A 21,319-nucleotide genomic window follows, 5' to 3' on the forward strand; every position below is an offset into this window, starting at 1 on the left:
GCTCTGAATTGCATTTCTATGGTGTGAAACTTATGGTGGATACATAGCGCAGGAAGCCTCTTACGTACAGGCAGCAAAACAACAACAACAACAACAACAACAACAAAGCGACTTGGGAATGAAACACACCTAACAAGGTGGTCTTATAGAAGCAAAGGGGGGGGTAACGCTTTGGCACTTAGGGACAAAAGGTTGCAATTTACTAGGGAGTTAGCACCCTTTGACACAGGAGTATAAAAACAGGGCCAAATCAGACTAAAAACTAAGTGATATCTGTTTTTCAATATCGTGATATTATCACCAGCTAAACCAAGCTCAGCAAACTTTTTCAGCAGGGGGCCACTCCACTGTCCCTCACACCTTATGGGGGGGGGGGGCGGACTATATTTTGGGAAAAAATATATGAACGAATTCCTATGCCCCACAAATAACCCAGAAATGCATTTTAAATAAAAGCACACATTCTACTCAAATAAAAACACCAGGCAGGCCCCACAAATAACCCAGAGATGCATTTTAAATAAAAGGACACAGTCTACGCATGTAAAAACACGCTACTCCTGGACTGTCCGCCGGCTGGATTTAGAAGGCGATTGGGCCGGATCCGGCCCCCAGGCCTTAGTTTGCCTACCCATGAGCTAAACATTTGTGATGCATTGATATATCACCATGTCTGAAATAAGGACGGAGCTATGTAGAGACATGAGCTGGCTTCACGGGTTTTCCCACATTGTGAATTTTGCATCACACACACACACACACACACACACACACACACGCAATATATTGCCAGGCCAAAAATTATGAAACCAATATCATGATATGGACTTCAAACCTGTGTTGGACGATATATTGCCCAGCCCTGCTAAAGACCCATCTAGTCCAGCATCCTGCTCTCACAGTGTAAAACCAGATGCCAGCTAGCACACAGGGACCCTTACGTATTAAAAGATAACACATTATAACATAGAATTCTCTCCCACTGAAGCCCCACGATGTGCAGACTCCCTGCCTGTGTCCTAGGCAACCCCCCAAATGGCTCCAACCACTCACACAGATGGAGCTCCACAGGTCCTCTGGGGTCCTCTGGGTTCCAGATCATGAGGATCTGGAACACAGCTCTAATGTTCCCCACCCACAGGATGAGCAGCGGCACCACGATTTTGATCTTGGGAGAGTTGGGGAAGCATGACACGCATGTGAATGTGACAAGACAAAGAATAGTCACCCCCCAATATGACCTTGCAACTGCTTACCTAACCTAGGAGATGTAATTGTGTTCACATTGATCTTTTCGTTGCAGGGCTGCAGGTGGCAGGGTCTATATGCTGCAGGCTTTTCAGAGGAGAAACACTCGTTGCCGTGTCTTCCTGTGATCTTGTGCATGCACTGGATGACTCGTGACTGCATTCCTTTGCCACAGGTGATGGAGCACTGCAATGAAGGTAAGAGAAACATGTAAGCGGGGGTGGGTGGGTTGCACATTTTCGCCCATGGAACAAAATCTTATCCAATGACTGGTGTTACAATAGACTCAATGTCTGGTTTTTAAAAAACGAGAAAATAAAGTTTCATTTTGCACCATCTTACATGGAGTACATTCTTCTCCCAAATAGGTGTTTTCAAGGCATGTAAATTGTACTCCCAGAACCTTTAAGGATCTATTCTGATATATGGCATAGCATTGGATATGGTTTATTTGTCGTCCCCAATACTATATTCTTTCTATGGCAGGAGGCTGGCTTAGTTTCTTCTGTATCTCTGATAAAGACATGCCTAGCAGTTAAAGCTGAGAGTGAAAAGTTCCTAGGCAGCTGAAGCTCACCTGTAAGAAACAGTTGGAAAGAGCTCTAAAAAGCATTGTCCTTATATATTGTGTGGCTAGAGTAAAATACAGTCATACCTCGGGTTACAAACGCTGCAGGTTGTGCGTTTTCGGGTTGTGGACCACACCGAATGTGGAAGTACCAGAATGGGTTACTTCCGGGTTCCGGTGCTCACGCATGTGCAGAAGCACAAAATGACGTCACGCGCATGCACAGACGCGGCGCTTCAGGCTACAAACGCTGCAGGTTGCGGATCACTTTCACAACCGGAGGTATGACTGTACTCAAGGACAGGAAACTTCCTATTTTTATCTAATTGCAGTCTGTTAGCTCTAAAAAGGCCAAACTTTGATCAAATCATTTTTTTTATTGAAAGAATACAGGATCGGATCATGGTTTATGATCCTGGCTTCTTTCAACAAACCATAGTTTAAATCAATCAGATGAACGCTGGTAAATTTAAACTAGAAAGTGGGTGCTTCCAATCTCTTCCCTATGAACTCATCAGAGAAAGAGAAGGTAATGAGGAATGCATGAGCCTGAGGCTGATATCAGAAAATAATATTGTTGCTTGTCCTCCATTGTCTGCTGGTTGCAACCAAGACAATATAGCAGCAAATGGGTGGCTTTTATAGCATTTCTGGAAGGTCAGAATCTCTGTATGCTCTAGTGCAGGCATCCCCAAACTGCGGCCCTCCAGATGTTTTGGCCTACAACTCCCATGATCCCTAGCTAACAGGACCAGTGGTCAGGGATTATGGGAATTGTAGTCCAAAACATCTGGAAGGCCGAAGTTTGGGGATGCCTGCTCTAGTGTGTGGCAGCCACTGGTACTTGAACTAAGGGAACCAGAAATGCCTTTTCTTCCATGCATGCAGCAGCCTTATGAGCAGAAACCTAGACAAACACTGACTTTGTTTGTAGGTAGAAAATGAAGTGATCTTAGTAAATCAGTTCATTTTCATGTTTAACCGCTGGCGAAAAGATATTTTTGTACGCACAAATGATATGTGTTGCTTCTGCCTGTAACTGATTAGCACGAATTCCTGGACAAAAACTATTAAGCATAAACAAAATGTTCTAATAGGCAGCCAGATTTTCTGTTAATCTCTGCATTTTGAATGCGGCCCTAAAGGTGCTGTTAAACTGTTCAAGCAGCAACTCAAGCAGAACATTCTTGTCAAAGACTACAAAAATGATTTCTGGATGAAGGTACTTGAAAGCCATTAAGGAAAGAATGATGGGTGGTATTTTCCTGCAAAAGCAGCCGTGATCTATTTTGAGTCTCTCTTCCACATAATTTAAGTAACTGAACTGTAAACACTATATCAAATTATCTTTCAACTTGGCACCCGCAACTCTCACCCTAAATTCTCCCTTTCCTCTGCCTGCGAGAGACATATATTTTGAAGCTGAATCCCTAGACCAACAGCTGAGGAAGGTGCTGTAATGCTACAAGCCACTTCCAGCTGGCCTCAGTACGAAGTAAATTAAGGGAAAAATTGTCACTGGCAGAGAGCAGCATTTAAACTCCGAACCTCAGCCAAGATAATAGGCAATCACTGCCGAGCTTGATAAAAATCTGCAATTGGAAGTGCCAATCTGTAACAGTGTTAACAACATAGACTTGGACAACTTCTTCCAAGAACAAATGATTACTCGGGTTGCAATGCAGAAATCACTTGTTCTAGAGTTATTACACAGAAGACAAACGAACACAAGAACGGCTTTGCTGGATCCTACCAAAGGCCTCCTGAACACAAACCACAACAGCACCTTAAATGAAAACTGCGAGGTTACTGACTGGCCAGACAAAGGATGGCTTTAAAAAGACAATGCCTGATGTGGTGGTATGCTTGCTGGCCCCAACCAGCCTATAAAACAGGTTTTTTTAAAATATATTTTGAGTTTGTCCAGGCTTCTGTACTCTGATATGTTCAAAGGCAAGACACCAGCAGGCAGGATGGAGCCACGGAGCAGATTGCGATGATAAGGGGGAGAGGAAAGAATTTATGTGGGCTGCAGAGTGAGTGCCTCCCACATACTGTATTGCTAACAACTCCCTGGAGTTATTGCCGAAATAATCTCTTTCTAAGTTTTTATCTCAGTGCCAAAATGTGTACATCCATCCATCTATCAATCTTCCTTCCCTTTTTTTGAGTTCCCTTCAAGAACAGATCACAAAATGTTGCCTCACCTTTAAAAAGAATCCCATCCCTTCATGCAGAGAACAAGTATTTCAGTGAGAAGTGCATTTTCTACTATGTGGATACAATGCTTCCATCATCAGGGAGGTTTTCTCTTTAATGCCTCTGAAAAGGTGAGAGTTTGATTCTATATTTCTCTCTCTCTATTTTTTAAAAAAGAGGATTTTAAAAAGGTATGCTGTGCTGCCACTAAATAAAACTGGAGTGGCTACTTCAATATCAGAGGTGTGCTGCATTTTGTGTTGAAACCACCCAAAATATCTATTCCATATTCTACTGCATATGGGAACGAGCTGTCTGAATTTCAGGGAAATTGGATAAAAATGGCAGAGTTATAGCAGTTAAAAATTGGAAGCACAAAAGCTTCCCTTCTCTGCCCCCAATTCCGGACACATCCAACCAGCTTTTGTTGACAATAGTTTCAAGTTATCTGTAGATAACTACAGATAACTGTGAACCAGTCACTTTTTGCCTCCTGTAACTCATAGGGCTGCTGCAAGGATAAACAGGGGGTGAGGGTGGGGAATCTAGCTGTGTTGCCCTGAGCTCCTCGGATGAAGGGGGGGACACATAAAAGAAGCACAATGATTCAACACGATTATTGCTAACATGTCACACAACCCAAAGCCTTGACTAATACTTTCCATGTTTCTGAAACATGAATGAATTTATAGGAGCCTTTGCTTTTCTCTTAAACTGATTTTTTTAAAACTGTAGAATATTAACTTCATTTTAAGATGCTTGCCTATATTGCATTCCAATTTCCTCCTAGTCTTCTTAAGTTGCACCGTGACTTGCAATGTTAGTTTTATTATAAACCAACTAGGAACTGATATTGCTTCACACCATTCCGCGAAACCACTTTTCACACCTATATAATATCTCATTGAATTTAAAAACGCTTTAAGGGTCTCCTATAGCAACCTTTGTACTCATTGTGATTGTCTATAGCCTTCTCCGAAAATATTTTTTAATGCAAAAATCCCCTTGGATTCCACTGGACTTAACTTCCAACTTACTATGCTTACACTTGGAACTGAATTTTCTTTTTCAAGCTGTTTCTAATTCTCTCGATTTCCATTCAGAAATATAATTTCTCCTAAATCTGATGTCACAGGCACACCAAATGAAGTAAGCCCTCCTTGCAAATGCTTCACCACTATGATTAGCTTTCAACAGCATGCTCGTTTCTGATTGTAACTCCATTAAAGCAGCTAGATGCCTCTTTGAACACACTCTACCACTCTGAGAAACATCCTCAGCGGCAACTTGTGGCAAAGCCTTGTTAAAACAGACTTCAGTACTTCATGATCGGAGTACTTTGGAGATTCCTCCTCAGCCTCCCCCAGACAGCAGCCCACCACAGTAAGAAGGGTCACTGAAGCCTGGGAGAATTTTTTCAGGGGGTCACGGGATGGAATGGGAAATTCCAGCTAATACTAGCCCCTTCCATTAGCTTTTCTCGTGATCCAGCCTTGAGCCTTGAACATTGAGACTGCTGGGTATGATGCTAGGTCAGCCATCCCCAAACTCTGCCCTCCAGCTGTTTTAGGACTACAACTCCCATCATCCCTGACCACTGGTCCTGCTAGCTAGGGATGATGGGAGTTGTAGTCCCAAAACAGCTGGAGGGCAGAGTTTGGGGGTGCCTGTGCTAAGTCATAGTTACGAGGCAAGGGGATGAGCTGTCCCTTTGTGTCAGTGCATCCTTACCATACATTTAAAGGACATTTAAAGTGAATGGTTCCCTCCAAAGAAGCCTGGGGACTGTAGTTCATCCCTCGCAGAGCTACCATTCCTAGCACTCATAACAAAATAATGTTCTCTGGATACATTGGGAGGGGAGTAATTTGTTTTAGATGGTTTTGTGCGGACTGCACATTATCACAAATGGTCAGGACATTGGAATTCTTCTTCTTTGGCGATCACTCGTAGCCGAGTAAGATTGAACACGGTTTTAACAATGAGTGGCCAGGGAGGCCAATTCCGGATCCACATGTCCTTCCACAGTGGGGACATGTCCTTCCACAGTGGGGACATTGGTTTATGGGCAGGAGTTGATCATAGTGTAGATTTGCCGAGCGTACCTTCCTCGTAGCACATTTCTCCCTTTTGTCCTGAGTTCGAGTGTCTTCAAAGCCCATGACACTTTTGGTAAAGGCTGTTCTCTAATTGGAGTGCTCGCAGGCCAGTGTTTCCCAATTGTTGGTGTTTATACTACTTTTTTTTTAAAAAAAATTGCCTTGAGAGATTCTTTAAACCTCTTTTGTTGACCACCAGCATTATGCTTTCGATTTTTAAGTTTGGAATAGAGTAGTTGCTTTGGAAGATGATCATCAGGCATCTGAACAACATGACCAGCCTAACGAAATTGATGTTGAAAAATCGTCGCTTCGGCACTGGTGACCTTTGCTTCTTCCAGTACACTGGTATGAATTTGCCTTTCTTCTCAGGTGATTTGTAAAAATTTCCAGAGACACCATTGATGGAATCTTTTGAGGAGTTGGAGATGGCGTTTATAAGTGGTCCACGTTTCACAAGCATACAGTAAGGTTAGTAGTACAATAGCGTTGTAAACAAACATTTTGGTTTCCCTGCAAATGTCCCGGTCCTCAAATACTCTGCACTTCAGTCGGGAGAAAGCTGCACTCGCAGAGCTCAGGCGATGCTGGATTTCGGCATCAGTGTCGGCCCTTGTGATGATCCAGTGAGTGAGAAAGGTGGTATCAGGTTGTGCCTCACGATAAGAAACAGAAGAAGAGCCATGCTAGATAGGCCAATGGCCATCTAGTCCAGCATCCTGTTCTCACAGTGGCCAACCAGATTCCAAGCAAGATTGGAGCACTTTTAAATGCATAAGCAGCTGCCTTGTTTTAAGCTCGTAACTTGCCACCAGCCCCCAAACCAATAACAGCTAATTTATTCATAAGATGACATAGCAAATAGCCAGCCGGCCTACCCAAGATGTTTATCTTGGCAGGTTTTAGTAGAAGAAACCACATTGTGTTCTAGTTTTTTTTTTAAAAAAAATTAAGTTGTTTAAAAGGCAGGTGAGTTCAAACAATAAATATCTGTAAGGGGGAAAAGGTAGACGATTATTTCTCAAAGGATGGGAAATTACAAAATAAAGAACATCTGATTTTTCCACGGAAAATATCCAATTTAGGATAAATTTGTTTGAACTGTATCATCAGACATGTCTTCAAATTGACATGAACAGCACTCACTTAGAAAAGAACTTTCTGCTTGACTGGAAACATGTCTATACTGATTATACAATCATTTCCAGTTAGATCAGGACTCCAGAGTTCAATCATTGGTGTCAATGTCAATTTTAAGGAATGACAGGTTTGTTTGGAAAATGAAAGGTATACTATATTGGCTAGCAGCCTCTAGACAGCCTGAAAGAAGAAGCCTGGACTTGAAACTTAAGTAATATTAAGCTAGATTTTTTTAAAAGGTAAATAATAATAATAATAACCTGCTTGGTACTAGAGCTATACTAAAACGGCCCCTGAATATTCAGTTTCCATTTGTGGACTGTAAACTAGGGGCAGGAGTGTCAAAACAGGACACTTACTTTTTGCAGCATTGTAGTGGGAGGGACAGATTCAGTTTTTAAGCACTTAAAAATGTCATCTCACTACTGTCATGTCTGCCCCCCATCAGGGCTCCCCCCCAGCCAGAACTCAGTTCCAGCACCTCTCCGGTGGGCACCATTGCCATTCTAAGAGAACGAGGGAGGCGTTCGCAGCACCTCTTTTTCTAGAAAAATTGCACTACCTGAAATGATGCTGCGTCCGAGTCAGCCAGATGGGCGGAGTAAAAATAAATAATAATAATAATAATAATAATAATAATAATAATAATAATAATTTGGTGGTTAAGGGAATTGATGGGAGAGCTTACCTAGAGGGAAACTGTATTGCTGCCAATGGCACTCCCATCACAGGCAACGGTGAGAGATAGATTTTAAAAAGGGGAAAGCCAACAGGCCGCATGCAAAGTAGTGTGCCTTCTCTCCCAACATTGCATTCACCCCAGTTTTTAGCCCTGCATCCAGTCCCTGCCACTCTAATGGTATGAGTGGGCAACCTGTATCCTACGAGAGACTAACACCAGATACAGGTAGCCATTATTTAAATAGGTTCTCACTCGGCATTCTCACGTACACAGTGGGGAGAGCCTTGCATATTTTTCACTCAGTCAATCTCGCCTTACGGTGTAAATATTTTGTTGCACAATAGTAAGGTGTTTTGGTCTCCAGACAGCTGCAATGGGTGTGATGACTGGAGATGCAGGAACTCTTCTGAATGAATAGTCCTGCTACATCTCACATGGAGCAGGCTGAGTTTGCAACAAAGTGTTGCATTCAAAGAGACAATCGCTGTGACAAAACTCAGTGTATCTTGTCTGCTACCTGTGCAATGCGGTATGCCAGGCACGTCCAACAGGTAGATCGTGATCTACTGGTAGATCACTGGACGTCTGTGATAGATCACTGGCTCCCCTCAAAGAAGCTCAACAACTTTGACTCCCCTAAAAAAAGCTCAACAACTTTGACCTGAACCCCTAAAAATGGGTTTTCTTCCCTTAAAAAAGCTCAACAACCTGAACCCACTAAAATGGGTAGATCACTGCTTGTTTTTAACTCAGTGAGTAGATCGCAGTCTCTTGGGAGTTGGCCATCCCTGCGGTATGCCATGGAGAACAAATGCCAGAATTGCTTTCAGAGTTTGCCTTCTCACTCTTGAAAGCCTTCATTTCATTTACATGATAACTAGAATTTAAAAGACACTAGAATTCATTGTGGCTACCTCTACATATATTATGCAATTCTGGTTTCCCCCCATCCCAAGTCTATTTTAGTCAATCTACATCAGGGGTCCCCAGACTTACCGCACAGCGGGCCGGAGGGTGGGGGAGTGTGCGCCTGTCGCATGCGCACACGCACACGGTCGGGGAAAAATCGCCGAAAATCGCTTGTGCGCATGCGTATGGGCCTCCCCCGACCCGGAAGTGCATCGGAAATGACCTCTTCTGGGTCGGGAGAGGCCCATACGCATGTGCAGAAAGGATTTTCGGCGATTTTTTGCCGATTTTTAAGATTGTCGCCGCGCCACGCGCCGTAAGAGCGGGCGGCAGCAGCGGGCGGCGGGGGTCGTCGCGGGCCGGATTGGGAAGCCGATTGGGCCGCATCCGGCCCGGGGGCCGTAGTTTGGGGACCCTGATCTACATGCTCCACTTTATTCTCATTCTTTTAAAAAACTCATTTACAGCTATTTCACATACGGATCACTTGCAACTTAACCGGGGTGGGGGGTGGGTGGGTGGGTTACGTTCCAGGAAATGGTGCTTAAGCCGAAATGACATGTATTCAAAACCACCAAAATTCTTAACTTCCAGAGCCGGGCCATTGGATGGGTCTTACCCTGAGAAGTGAGACCATCCAAGATCTTGCATAGCCTCCAGAGCCCAATAAGCAAGGCAGAGAGGTTCTGCACCAGGTTTTCCGAGTGCTGAAAGGGCTTTTAAGCTCTCTGCCTTCTGTGCATTTAATTTGTATGATATCAACCGACTAGCCGCCAAGCAAAAAAAGTTAATATCGGCAAGTTAAATGTGAGAGATCTGTATTTAAATTACCTATACTCGAAGCTTGGCTTCAAGACACCTAAACGATTGTCTCATCTACTCAGCCAATCACAACACTCTACAGGAGAGGGAATTATCAGGAAGCCCGTCCCACACGATGTTAGAACCAGGCCTTTTCTATAGGGCCACCCCAGGTTACAGATCCGATAGGCACCATCTCAACTGTCTTTTCAGCATCTGTTGAGGACTTTCCTCTTTCAACAAGCCTTCTAAGTGGACATTTTTATCCCAGTATACTGGATTTGAAATAGTTTTTATATATGCTTTCATTGTATTGTGAAATTGCTTTGAAATTCTTTGCAGGAAACAATAGACAACGATGTAGCCTACAAGAAACAAGGATGGACAGGCAATCACAAATTTCACCCAAGTTGAACTACACTCCCTTAGAAACTGTGGCAGCGTATGTGTGTGTGTGACACCATGTGTTTCTAAAACCTCGAGAACCTAGCTAATAGTTATGATAAACGAGCCATATTTCCACTTTCCCTAATTTTTTGCCTTAGTTGTGTGTGATAGGTAAGAACAGTACAACGGCCTCTAAGCATTCTTCGATTAGGGAATAAGAAAATGCATCTGTTCTCTCGTTTTATTTTTTGCAGGGATTTCACTTGGTGACCCCCTTCCTCCTTTACTAAGGTAAGGAAACAAAGGAGCAATTTAAACTTCAGCAATCCTCTTGCACTGACAGCTTTGTTTTCAGAGTTCCTTACGCTAATGGCTCTCTCTAGACCACACTGCTTGTTCAGTGCGTCTCCCCAGGCAACTGTATAGTGTCAGGACGCATTTCGTCTCATAGGCTCAGCATTCTCCTTTGACACTAGCCTCAGGGATCTGGCACGCACTAAAAGTACAGTACCGTTGCAAAGGGGGAACTTCACAAAACACACAAAAAGCAAGGAAATGCAGCTAACTGCTTAAGGATATGCACACTTTTTCACCAACTGGTAAGCAAGTTACCATTGCTCAGGAATGACTGCTTTTAGCACTACAAATGCTTTCTAGGAAGTCTCACTTAAGTTGACAGAACCTGACTCTGAGGCTGTGTCCACATTGCTGATTTAAAATGCAGCCAGAATATTATTTATCTCAATTCAGATGGAAGTTGGTTGGGGGGGGGGGGGAAGGGAAGATGTCAAAACACAATTTTTTTCATAAGAAATGAAGGGACAGGCACAGGACAGAGGTGGGTTGTAGCCCCAGGTGGATAAAAATCAGATTTTTTTAAAAAATTAAATCAGATTTTTTAAAAATTTAAATCAGATTTTTAAAATAAAATGCTTTTGGAGGAAAAATCTTTCTAAAGATAAGTTTTTCTATTTAAGTTACATCATAGTCCAAAGGCTATTCATCAGGAATTAAGAATTTGTTTTAAGTTTTTCATGTGTGGTAAAACTCAATCTGTTTTTTTTAAAAAAAAACGTTTAACCACATCAGTTTACAAACATGGATGCATATGCTATAATGTTATTGTTTTAATTAAATAAATTGTTTAAATTGTTATTAAGGATGTACAGCAGAAAAGTTGTCCAAATATAAACAGTTAAGTTATTAAACCTCACAATGATGTCATAATTATGTGTCTATGCATTTCTAATAGTATACCCAAATCAGTAATTTTTGATATAACTGTAAAAACTACTTTGAAAATTTATTATTCCAAAAATGAAACCTTCATCTGGTTGTAAATATTAAGATTATACCAGCAAGAATGAGTCTTTCTTTTTAAAAAAAAATGATTTAAATCAAGTCTTACTGACTACTGATTTTAATCGTGATTTAGATCGATTTGATTTAAATCAAATCCACCCTGGTTGTGGCTAACATTGTGTTTACTTCCCAAAACAATGGTGGCAGCACGCTGGGTGCAGAGTTAACAGGAATGTGTAGACAGCCTGAGTAAACCTGGTTAGGAGTAGAATGCAGCTATTTATGTTGAAAAAATGTATATAGCAGGCTACTAGTCATATTTTTTTTAAAAAAAAATCATGTCACCTTTTATTTATTTAACATATTTTATATAGACCATTCAATAAATAAACAAATCTCTCAGCAGTTTACTAAAATAGTACTTATGAACAGTGTTAGAAACAGAGATATGAAAGCTGGGAGCTAAATGGCACCTTAAACCTAGGTTATGGGCGCAACAACGGAATGTCTAGGCACACCTTTTTTTATAAAAAGAATACAAAGCTGAAAATGAATGAATTGCAGCTAAAATGTTATGTTCATTTTTCACAGGGTCTAGTCCTTCTGCTACCCACCCCCCTAATATCCTTAAGAGGGTCTCTTCTCCAGTCTTCCAGAGAGTAGCTGGAAGTGGGGAGGCAGAAAAAGGTCCTCCTTTCCTTCCACTCTGCAGTTTTAATCTGAAATCTTAGGCGCAGTACTACGCCCAGAGCTCAGAAACGGCTCGCGCTAATGAAATTCCCTGTCGCACAATGTGCCTGGAACAATGGGAGTTTCAATCCCTGCTTATCAAAAAATTCTGATGAAGTCAACAAACTTGAAAAAAACAAGTAGACATAATAAAAATAGCGGGGGGAATCAATGTGATATAAAACAAGCATGTATAACAAAATTACCGTCTGGGTTGGCATGCTGAAACAAGTAATATTTTGGAAGGCACTGAGAGCAGTAGAACGAAAATGCCTGCCTAATTTTAATAGGAAATCTACTGTGTCAGCTTTCAGATTCTAAGAGAATCGCTAAAAGTATTCACATATCAAGATCGGTAACTGGATCTCCTCACTGCTACTGCCACCATATTTTCAACCCTTGCTAGTTGCACATGCAGATCTGTTACATACAGCTGCAATCGGCAGGCAGGCTGGAGGAACCTATCCATTCCCTTTTCTCTCTGTATCTCATTTCCCCCATCTCCACCAGGTTGCAAAAAACAAAACGAAAACTCTTCATGACGAAAACTCAATTAGCATTTTAGTGCACATTTCTCTCCCCCCCTGCCCCAATATACACTATGTAATTTTCCCTAATATACACATTTCTGCAAGGACTTTCACCGGATATAATACATGGTTTATGCAATTTCCCCCAATAGATGCATTTTGCTGCATTTTCTGCCAGCGAACGCATTTTTGTTCACATTATTTGTTTGTCCAGCTGGATTGCAAAAGTGGGGAAAGTTCAAATTTCAAAGGAAAGCTGGGTTTCAGAAAATGAAAATGACGCAGGTTCACATTAAAATCCTAACCAAACTGCAGTTCTCCTCTATCCCTAGGGACAAGGGGTGATACAGCATTATGGCAGGGTCAACATAAGCACAGAGGGTCACAGTGCCTCCAGCTTCCTCACTTTTAGTCTCTCTGCATAGCCTCTTAACTGAATATTGATGAACTTGATGCTGCCAGTCGACGCAGCTCACATTGGTATGCCCATTTTTATTTTTATTTTAAAAAGCCCTCCGATACTTGTCCTCATGAATATGAAAAGCATCCTAACTCTGAGCTCCTTCCAGTTCTTTCTACCACCAAGCTCCTTTTGCCTAAGAAAATCTGATTTATTGTGTGCAAATTGTACCCCCACAGAGGGCCACTTGCTACAATGAATGCTAACCCGAGACAATTAAAAAAGCTTGCTTTGCTTTTCCCTAGATCCCACACTGCCATCACCATGACAGGCACACAACACAGACTGACTTAGTTGCCAGCACTTTACCACTTAGAGCCACTTTGTTTGCTACTACGGTAGCATCTATTAAAGACCTGGGTATATAATGCTAAAGTTTCAGAGAACCTGACGTGATACATTGAGCTTGAGGAACAAGTTTAGCATCCCTTTGATCTGGCTTCTGTTCCGCTGAAATGCTGAACAATAGAAACCTATAACCTTTTATTTTTCTGAAACATTTTAAAATCCCTTTTTATACCTTTGCTTGTCTTATGCTCAACTTTTCACATTGTCTTTTATTTTACCAATCCTCTAAGTTCAAAGTTAAAGGGATGCTTTAGAAGTGCACCCTAAACAGAAAGCCAAATGGTATCCGATTAAGCTTCCTGTCGCAACATGTGACAAGTGACATTTGCATTTCCCAAGCTGCATTTTGGCACCCGTTTGACAAGAACTTGGCATTTCTCAAAAGAACAGCTTCCTATCAATGTCCAGTGGAAAAAATCCCAAAGAGCAAAAACAGCAAACCCCAGGGTGATGGAAGGCTGCACTAATTATTCTGTATCATAGACAATCAGCAGTGAGCAATGATATGGGTCTTCAATTTCTTTTTCTAATTGAAGCTATATTACCATGTAAGCTGCAGCAGCATGGTAATATAGTCTGAGGGTGGGATAGTTTAGTCACAGAGAGAAAAAGATAGGAAATGTGAGTGTAGTCAAAGCTGAACTCAGTCCCCTGCCAAGAAATTTAAAATGCATACTGCTTTGATATAAACCTTTGAAAATCTCAACTGTGCAATACACAATTCAGCTGAATATTCACACAGGTCTGCTCATTTTCGTTACAGCCGCAGGAGATGCTTGCTTTAATCAAGTTCACAAATGACAGCAGTGTAACTGCAAAGGTGACTATAAACAGTGGTGGATAGCAGGCGGGGGTGGGGCAGGTGCGCGTCCCGGGGGTGTGGCGTGCCACCTGGGGACGTGGCACCCAGCGCGGGCAGGGGGGCAGCCGCAATGGCACCCCACCAGGATCGCACTGCCGGGGGCCACTGACTATAAAATGCTTCTGGTTAGAAACCTACAAATGACACACACACACACACACACACTTTAAATTGTTATGTGATTTGCAATAAGATTTTACTAGGGTTGCCATATTTCAAAAAGCGAAAATCTGGATTTCTCTGGACATTTTAGCCATATCCACCCAGACACTGCAGTATTCTGGCTACGTCTGGAAAATTCCTAATTTCACTCACTTTCAAAAGGGCAAATCTTTAAATACAAAAGAGCAGTGAAGCAAATAAAGATTTTAGAAAAGAGCATATAGAAAACGACATGCAATGCAAACCGGCGTTCTTTGAATATCAACAAGAAGTGGTGCAGACGAGCTTGGAAGTCTGTCAGGAAGACTTAGTGAATTTCGGGATCTGACTCTGGACTTTGGTGGGCTATAAGGTCACAGTTAAAACACTGCCAGAGGGAGAGGGGCTTTTTTTTGGGGGGGGGAATGGAGTTCAACAATACCTGAAAGGCCACATATTAGCCACCCCTCTGATCTATTATCTGCCTTGTGACAACTTTATCACATGGTTCTGTTCAGTCTGCACTGGTCTTGTCCTTCATTGGATAATGTACTGTAGCATATTTGACAACGGCTAGTAAATATAACATCCTAGCACTAGTACGAAGCATGTTGTACCTTAGACCAGTCTCCCATTCTCCAGACGTAGCATTTGGAATAGTCTTCACAGTCTTCAGCTTCTCTAGGCCTTGTAGACAAAACACACTTCTTTCGAGGATTGGTGCACCTTACGGTCCGATGGCGTACTCCCTTTCCACATTTTACAGAGCACTGTAGAAAGGTGTTTAAAATGATGCACACACACAATACACATCATGGCATTCTACACAGAGATCTATAAAAAGGTAAAGGACCCCTGAAACTTAAGTCCAGTCACGAACGACTCTGGGGTTGCGGCACTCATCTCGCTTTACTGGCCGAGGGAGCCGATGTTTGTCCGCAGTCTTTCCGGGTCATGTGGTCAGCATGACTAAGCCACTTCTGGCGAAACCAGAGCAGCGCACGGAAACGCCATTTACCTTCCCGCTGGAGTGGTACCTATTTATCTACTTGCACTTTGACGTGCTTTTGAACTGCTAGTTTGGCAGGAGCTGGGACCGAGCAATGGGGGCTCACCCCGACATGGGGATTCAAACTGCTGACCTTCTGATCGGCAAGCCCAACACTCAGTGGTTTACACCACAGCACCACCCGTGTCCCTACAGAGATCTATAGCTCTCTGTTTCTTCTGCCTAATAAATGGCAATCATTAAAATGAAATTGAATGGGCAAAGTGCAGATACAAGAAAATGTGGAAGGATTCAGACAATAAATGCAGTTAATATGCAATGCTCCTATTTGCTCCCCGAGCCCAAATTTACAGTGCCAAATTTTGGAGGGGGGCGGGTCTGGGGCTAGCTAGCCTCATCTATTTAGGGGACCAGTTTGCTTGAAAATGGACATTGCTGATGTGATGTATCTGTTCTTAACTGTAACTGATGCAGTCAGGACACTTTTTCAGCTAGAACTTGCAGGAACTCAGTTCTGGCACCTTTCAGGTGTGCGCCATTGCCATTCTAAGAGAACAAGGGAGGCGTTCCTGGTGAGTTCCAGCACCTCTTTTTCTACAAAAATAGCACTGGGCACAGCATGTGCATATGTGAGAGAAATATACATTTGCAACTAGCCCAAATTAGACATAAGGAGTTAATTCGTTCTCATACTTGCATATGCAAAATTCTGCAGCATTCTCCTATAAATTACAAACTGAACTTTTGTGTCCTCCTTGAATGTAGGTAATACAAATGAACAGAAAATAAATGCACAGAAAAACAATGCATATACTCCACCTCGGACCATACGCCAGCCTCCCACACTGTCATGCAGTCTTGGCCTTCACAGCGCTGTGCCGAAGGGGGTTTGGGGCCAAGACAGTCTCTCTCTCGGGCTCTGGTCAAAGTCCCGTTTCGAAGCTGCTGAGTGCAGGCGACTTGTCTGTTCTGCGTCCCCTTCCCACATGTCCTTGAGCATGGGGTCCATTCTGTCATCATCCATCTATAAATGCAGGTCAGAGCACGATTACTCCTTGAAATATTTTCTAGTGAGGTTTAAGACACATTTTAAATTGATCTCAGTGATAAAACCAACGCAAGTGCTTTTTGAGGGCCATCAAGGCAGCGGCCCTCACTTTTGAGGCAATGGCGTCTTAACTTTCAGATTACAGTCTTCTTTCTGGTATTGCACGCTTTGATCCAATACTGTTTACAGCAACTAAGAACCAAAAGGTTGATTTCAGAATACTCTTCTGCAAACAAAGGGCTCCTTTGGAGCAAGACACAGGTCAAGGAGACGCTCTGAATGGATGCAGGGGGGCGGGACGATTCTTCCTCTTCCCTGCAACTCATTGTATCCCTTGAAAAACTGCTCTGAAAGGGCTGGGAACTCTCTGGGACAGCACAGTAGGTGGCATTGATAGCACACGGAGAGGAGGTACAAACTCAGCAACTTGCAAGAACACACACAGCACTCCTCCTACCCCAGAACTGCCCTGGGGAGCAAAACAAGGGCAAAAGGAACCCTTCTCCCTTTGGTTACAGGTAGGTAGCCGTGTTGGTCTGAGTCGAAGCAAAATAAAAAAATTCCTTCAGTAGCACCTTAAAGACCAACTAAGTTTATATTTTGGTATGAGCTTTCGTGTGCATGCACACGTGTGCATGCGAGGGAAATGATTGTAATTTTCTTTCAAGATCAAATCAATGTTATTTTGATGTTGTTGCGGGGCCCCGAAAAGGTGTGGGGCCTATTTGGTAATCTGGCACTGGTATCTGAAGAAGTGTGCATGCACACGAAAGCTCATACCGAAATATAAACTTAGTTGGTCTTTAAGGTGCTACTGAAGGAATTTTTTAAAATTTCCTTCTCCCTTTGGTTCTACCTGCCTCAACTCCCAGAGTGGCACACAGTGAGTGTCCCTAGCCACTAGTCGCCCGCGGCGGTAGTGTCACTAGTGGCTTGCTTCCTGCGCGGCAAGCGTCTGGGGTGCTGCCCGTGCAGCAAGTGGGGGGGGTGGCACAGCGATGTCACCCCCCTCACGGATCACACCTGGGGTGGCCCGCATCCCCTGCACCTGTCTTCCTCCGCCAGTGCCTCTGGTTTGGTGCCATTGTTGAAGGTCTTGGAGTGCCAACAGGAAAAAGAAATCAGAAATCATTGCCCGGGGAGGGGGGCTTCAGGACCTACACAAAATTGCTTGGTAGGCAGGATGTGTGGGTGATATGCCAGGCATTCCCCTCTTAGAGCCAAAGGAGAGGATAACTCAGATATCTTTTGAGTTATTGCAGATGCCTTGGGACATTCTTTCACTTCACCTGGGACGCTGGGTGAGAAACGGGCACTTTCTGAGCATAAGTATGAACTAAAACATTCATGAAATAATGACTCACTATCACCTTGTCTGGCATGGCTGCTCATTGCACCTTCGGAGCTGTGGCTCAGGTTTCGTTAAGTATTTGCATTTCTTGCTGTCCACAAAACTGATATTCTTATTCATGATCTTTGTGCAGGATACGGTTGTCTTTCTTTCTCCTGGTAAGACACAAAAGGGACGTTTGTGGAACTAAAGGAAAGCTGTGCGTGGGGAGAAGTGGATGGACTTTGTGCAGCCCCCTGGACCTGCCCAGCGGCCTGCCCAATCCTTGAAGCAGGTTGGCGTGTGGCTGAGTTAGGAGCAGGTCCCAGCTGGAAGAAGGAAGTGGCGAGGGAAAGGATTGTAATTTTCTTTCAAGATCAAATCAATGTTATTTTGATGTTGTTGCGGGGCCCCGAAAAGGCGTGGGGCCTATTTGGTAATCTGGCACTGAGCCAGATTTTGCAAGTAAGGGCCCCTCTCGTAAGCAGAAGAGGCGACTTGGGGTTCTGAGGATTCTTGGGACCTTAAGGCAGGACAAACTCTGGCACTTTTATTTTAAAAATGGTCTCTCAGGCAGCTGCTTGGATTAAAAATGCTGGCCAAAGAACCACTTCCTGCACTCCTTCTTTTGAACAGCAGGTTCTCTTGTCATATCAGAAATTGCTTTTGACCACCCCTTCAGTTTCAAAACTGCATCTGTCGTGCAGCACGAAACACTGTCCTCTGAAAAACACAACCCAGAAAGACCTCTTGGGCACAGGGAACGAGGTGTGTGCTATCACAATGAATGACATGGATGGTACTCTAAGCCAAACCTTGACTTTAGCTGCTGTCCCAAGCTGACCAAGAACAAAACAGCTGCAATCTCTCTCCAGAAAGCATGGGTTAATCCATATTTTGGGCTTAGTGTTCCATTGGGGGGGGGGGGGCAACCTGTACATTTGCCTGTACACCCGAAAAGCATTCTGTGTCCTAGAAATGAGTGTCAAATGCTTATCCATGAAGTTCCATGCATGTTTTAGAGAGGATGGAGCTCATCTAGAATTTTAGGTCAAGAACTAGCATTTTTGCGAAGCTTAAAAAAATAAACATCCTCCAAAAATATATTTCTAAGTAAACAACTCTGCCTGTATCATCTAACAGCTTTTTTTTTAAAAAAAAGAAAATCAATAAGATGAGCAAAATATTTTGAACTTTCCAGGACACGATATTGTCCGAATGGCAATAATGGCAGCCCTAGCACATCAGCACCAACACCATATCTTCACACAACCCACTGAATCTTTTGCTTCTGCCACAGATTTTAGAGAATCATTACCTCCTCCGCATACAGCATCGCAGTCCTCCCAACCTGAGTGTGTCCACATAAAAAGTGGCTCAGACCCTTTGGAGCTCTGATTCTCAGGCAGAGGGTCCAAAGGAATGGTGTATTCATAGTGTAGCCCATAATTCTGATCTTGAAAAAGCAGAACCTGCAATATACAGAATAAAAAAGGGGGTGTCTCGATATCACACTGGAGAATGATGATATTTCTACATTTGAGAGGAGAGAGGTAAAGCTCTGTGGCAGGGCACATCCTTTGCATGCATCCTTTCCATGTTGAATGCCCCATCGCAGTCAGCTTAAGAGATCCTTCTCCTGATGCTCTTGAGAGCAATTGGCAGCAGCAACCAACAGTACTGAGATAGACAGATCCATGGTCTGAATCAGTCAAAGGTGGCTTCATCTTGTTAATATGAAAAAATGCAGCAGTGGCTTGCATCTGACTGACATTCTGACATTCACAGAAGTCATTTGAGGCAACTCTCATAGGGAAAATCGGAGGCTTATACATGCAGTGCTAAATTTTGCCTGTGGATGCAGGCAACCTCTGAAAAAGGCTATTCTTACAGAACATTTCATGTAAGCAATAGTTATCAGCCTGATCACTATAACAGGAGATGGTGGCTAAGATCGAGGGATAAGGTAAAGGTAAAGGGACCCCTGACCATTAGGTCCAGTCGTGACCGACTCTGGGGTTGCGCGCTTATCTCGCATTATTGGCCCAGGGAGCCGGCCAATAGCTTCCAGGTCATGTGGCCAGCATGACAAAGCCACTTCTGGCGAACCAGAGCAGCACACGGAAATGCCGCTTACCTTCCCGCTGTAGCGGTTCCTATTTATCTACTTGCATTTTTACGTGCTTTCGAACTGCTAGGTTGGCAGGAGCTGGGACCAAGCAACGGGAGCTCACCCCGTCACAGGGATTCAAACCGCTGACCTTCTGATCAGCAAGCCCTAGGCTCAGTGGTTTAACCCACAGCGCCACCTGGGTCCCCTAAGATCGAGGGATATTTCCCTATAATAATTTCCATGGTCACCAACATAATTTTCTGGAAGACGACAGAGCATTATCTGCGTATACTCACCATCCACTGTTAAAACCAGCAACTCAAAAGCAAGCTGACAAGACTTCGTTAGCAAGTAGGTACTACAAGAAGTGGGCAATATCCAGCTAAGCCATACTTAGAGTAGACTTACTGAACTAAAGGGACATACGTCCATTGATTTCAATGTGTCTACTCTGAGAGTGACTCACACTGGAGATCACCCAGCATTAAGATGTCAGGAGAACTTTAGTCATAGTGATTCTATCTGCAATAGTCATTTTAAAACTGCAATAATATAGCGTTAAGTGTATTGTGGTTACTCCTGCCCCAAGGACTTAAAACTTCAAGTAAGCTTCTATTTTTCGAAATACATTTTTCATCATAAATTTGAATCACAGAATAATTTCGCTTCGTGACTACACACTCTTTCTAGACCCAAATACTGGTCAACACAGTGTTGTTATAAGGAAAGCTACTTCCAGTTTAGCCAGTGATTGTCACCATAACCAAAACTTTACATTTCATTTTCTCAACCCCCTTTGCTTGCTGTCAACCTATTCCAAGATTATAGGCACAAACATCTCTCCGGGGGGAGAGGGCCTCACATTCACTGAAAGGAAGGACAATTACTTGGAAAGATTAGCTCCCTCCAGCAAAATAAAGGAAGATGTATTCAAAAGGAAATAGTTATTTGCAAATGTGTTCTGTACTTCTGCAAATTCTTTGAGCACAAGAAGATAGAAACAGCTTTTATCCACTGCCAGGGTTTGAGCATATCTGCAGTTGTGAAGGAAACGTTTTATAATTCATAATATGTTCCTAAACAATCCAGCTCCTTTGTGCTAGCAATTTTGAATTGATATCAGCTTGTTTATTCTTCAGTTAATGGTCCAGGTTATGTAGAAATCCCCACACTGACTATAGATATGTATGTCTTTGACAAATCTCTCCAATTGAAGAGATTATTGCCATACTTCGCTGCAAAAAAAATTGTGTGCGTTTGCCTGCCAGGGATGGAAGGGAATTTTGTTTGGTCTTCATTTTTAAGTAAACCAACCTAATCTACATAATTATTCCCTGAATTTAACATTTCTCTGAACTTTGTGGACTAAAATGAACGAAAATGTGTAAAAATTTACACTTTAGCATTAAATTCG

At 43.0% G+C, this 21,319-nt stretch overlaps 1 protein-coding gene across 3 annotated transcripts in view; it reads right to left on the reverse strand.

The window, feature by feature from the left end:
- Positions 1-21,319, reverse strand: part of ADAMTS19 (ADAM metallopeptidase with thrombospondin type 1 motif 19) — a 115,931-nt gene that overhangs the window by 2,049 nt on the left and 92,563 nt on the right. For all 3 annotated transcript variants that reach the window (XM_060280126.2, XM_035099894.3, XM_035099895.3), the window contains 5 exons: positions 19,111-19,264; positions 17,833-17,968; positions 16,234-16,438; positions 15,023-15,175; positions 1,257-1,434 (listed from right to left, as the gene is read on the reverse strand). In XM_060280126.2, the coding sequence (XP_060136109.2) occupies positions 1,257-1,434; positions 15,023-15,175; positions 16,234-16,438; positions 17,833-17,968; positions 19,111-19,264 (826 nt within the window). The remainder of the gene's footprint in view (positions 1-1,256; positions 1,435-15,022; positions 15,176-16,233; positions 16,439-17,832; positions 17,969-19,110; positions 19,265-21,319) is intronic.

This window comes from Zootoca vivipara, chromosome 10 (genome assembly GCF_965207765.1).
Source record: "Zootoca vivipara chromosome 10, rZooViv2.hap1.1, whole genome shotgun sequence".
NCBI lineage: Eukaryota > Metazoa > Chordata > Lepidosauria > Squamata > Lacertidae > Zootoca > Zootoca vivipara.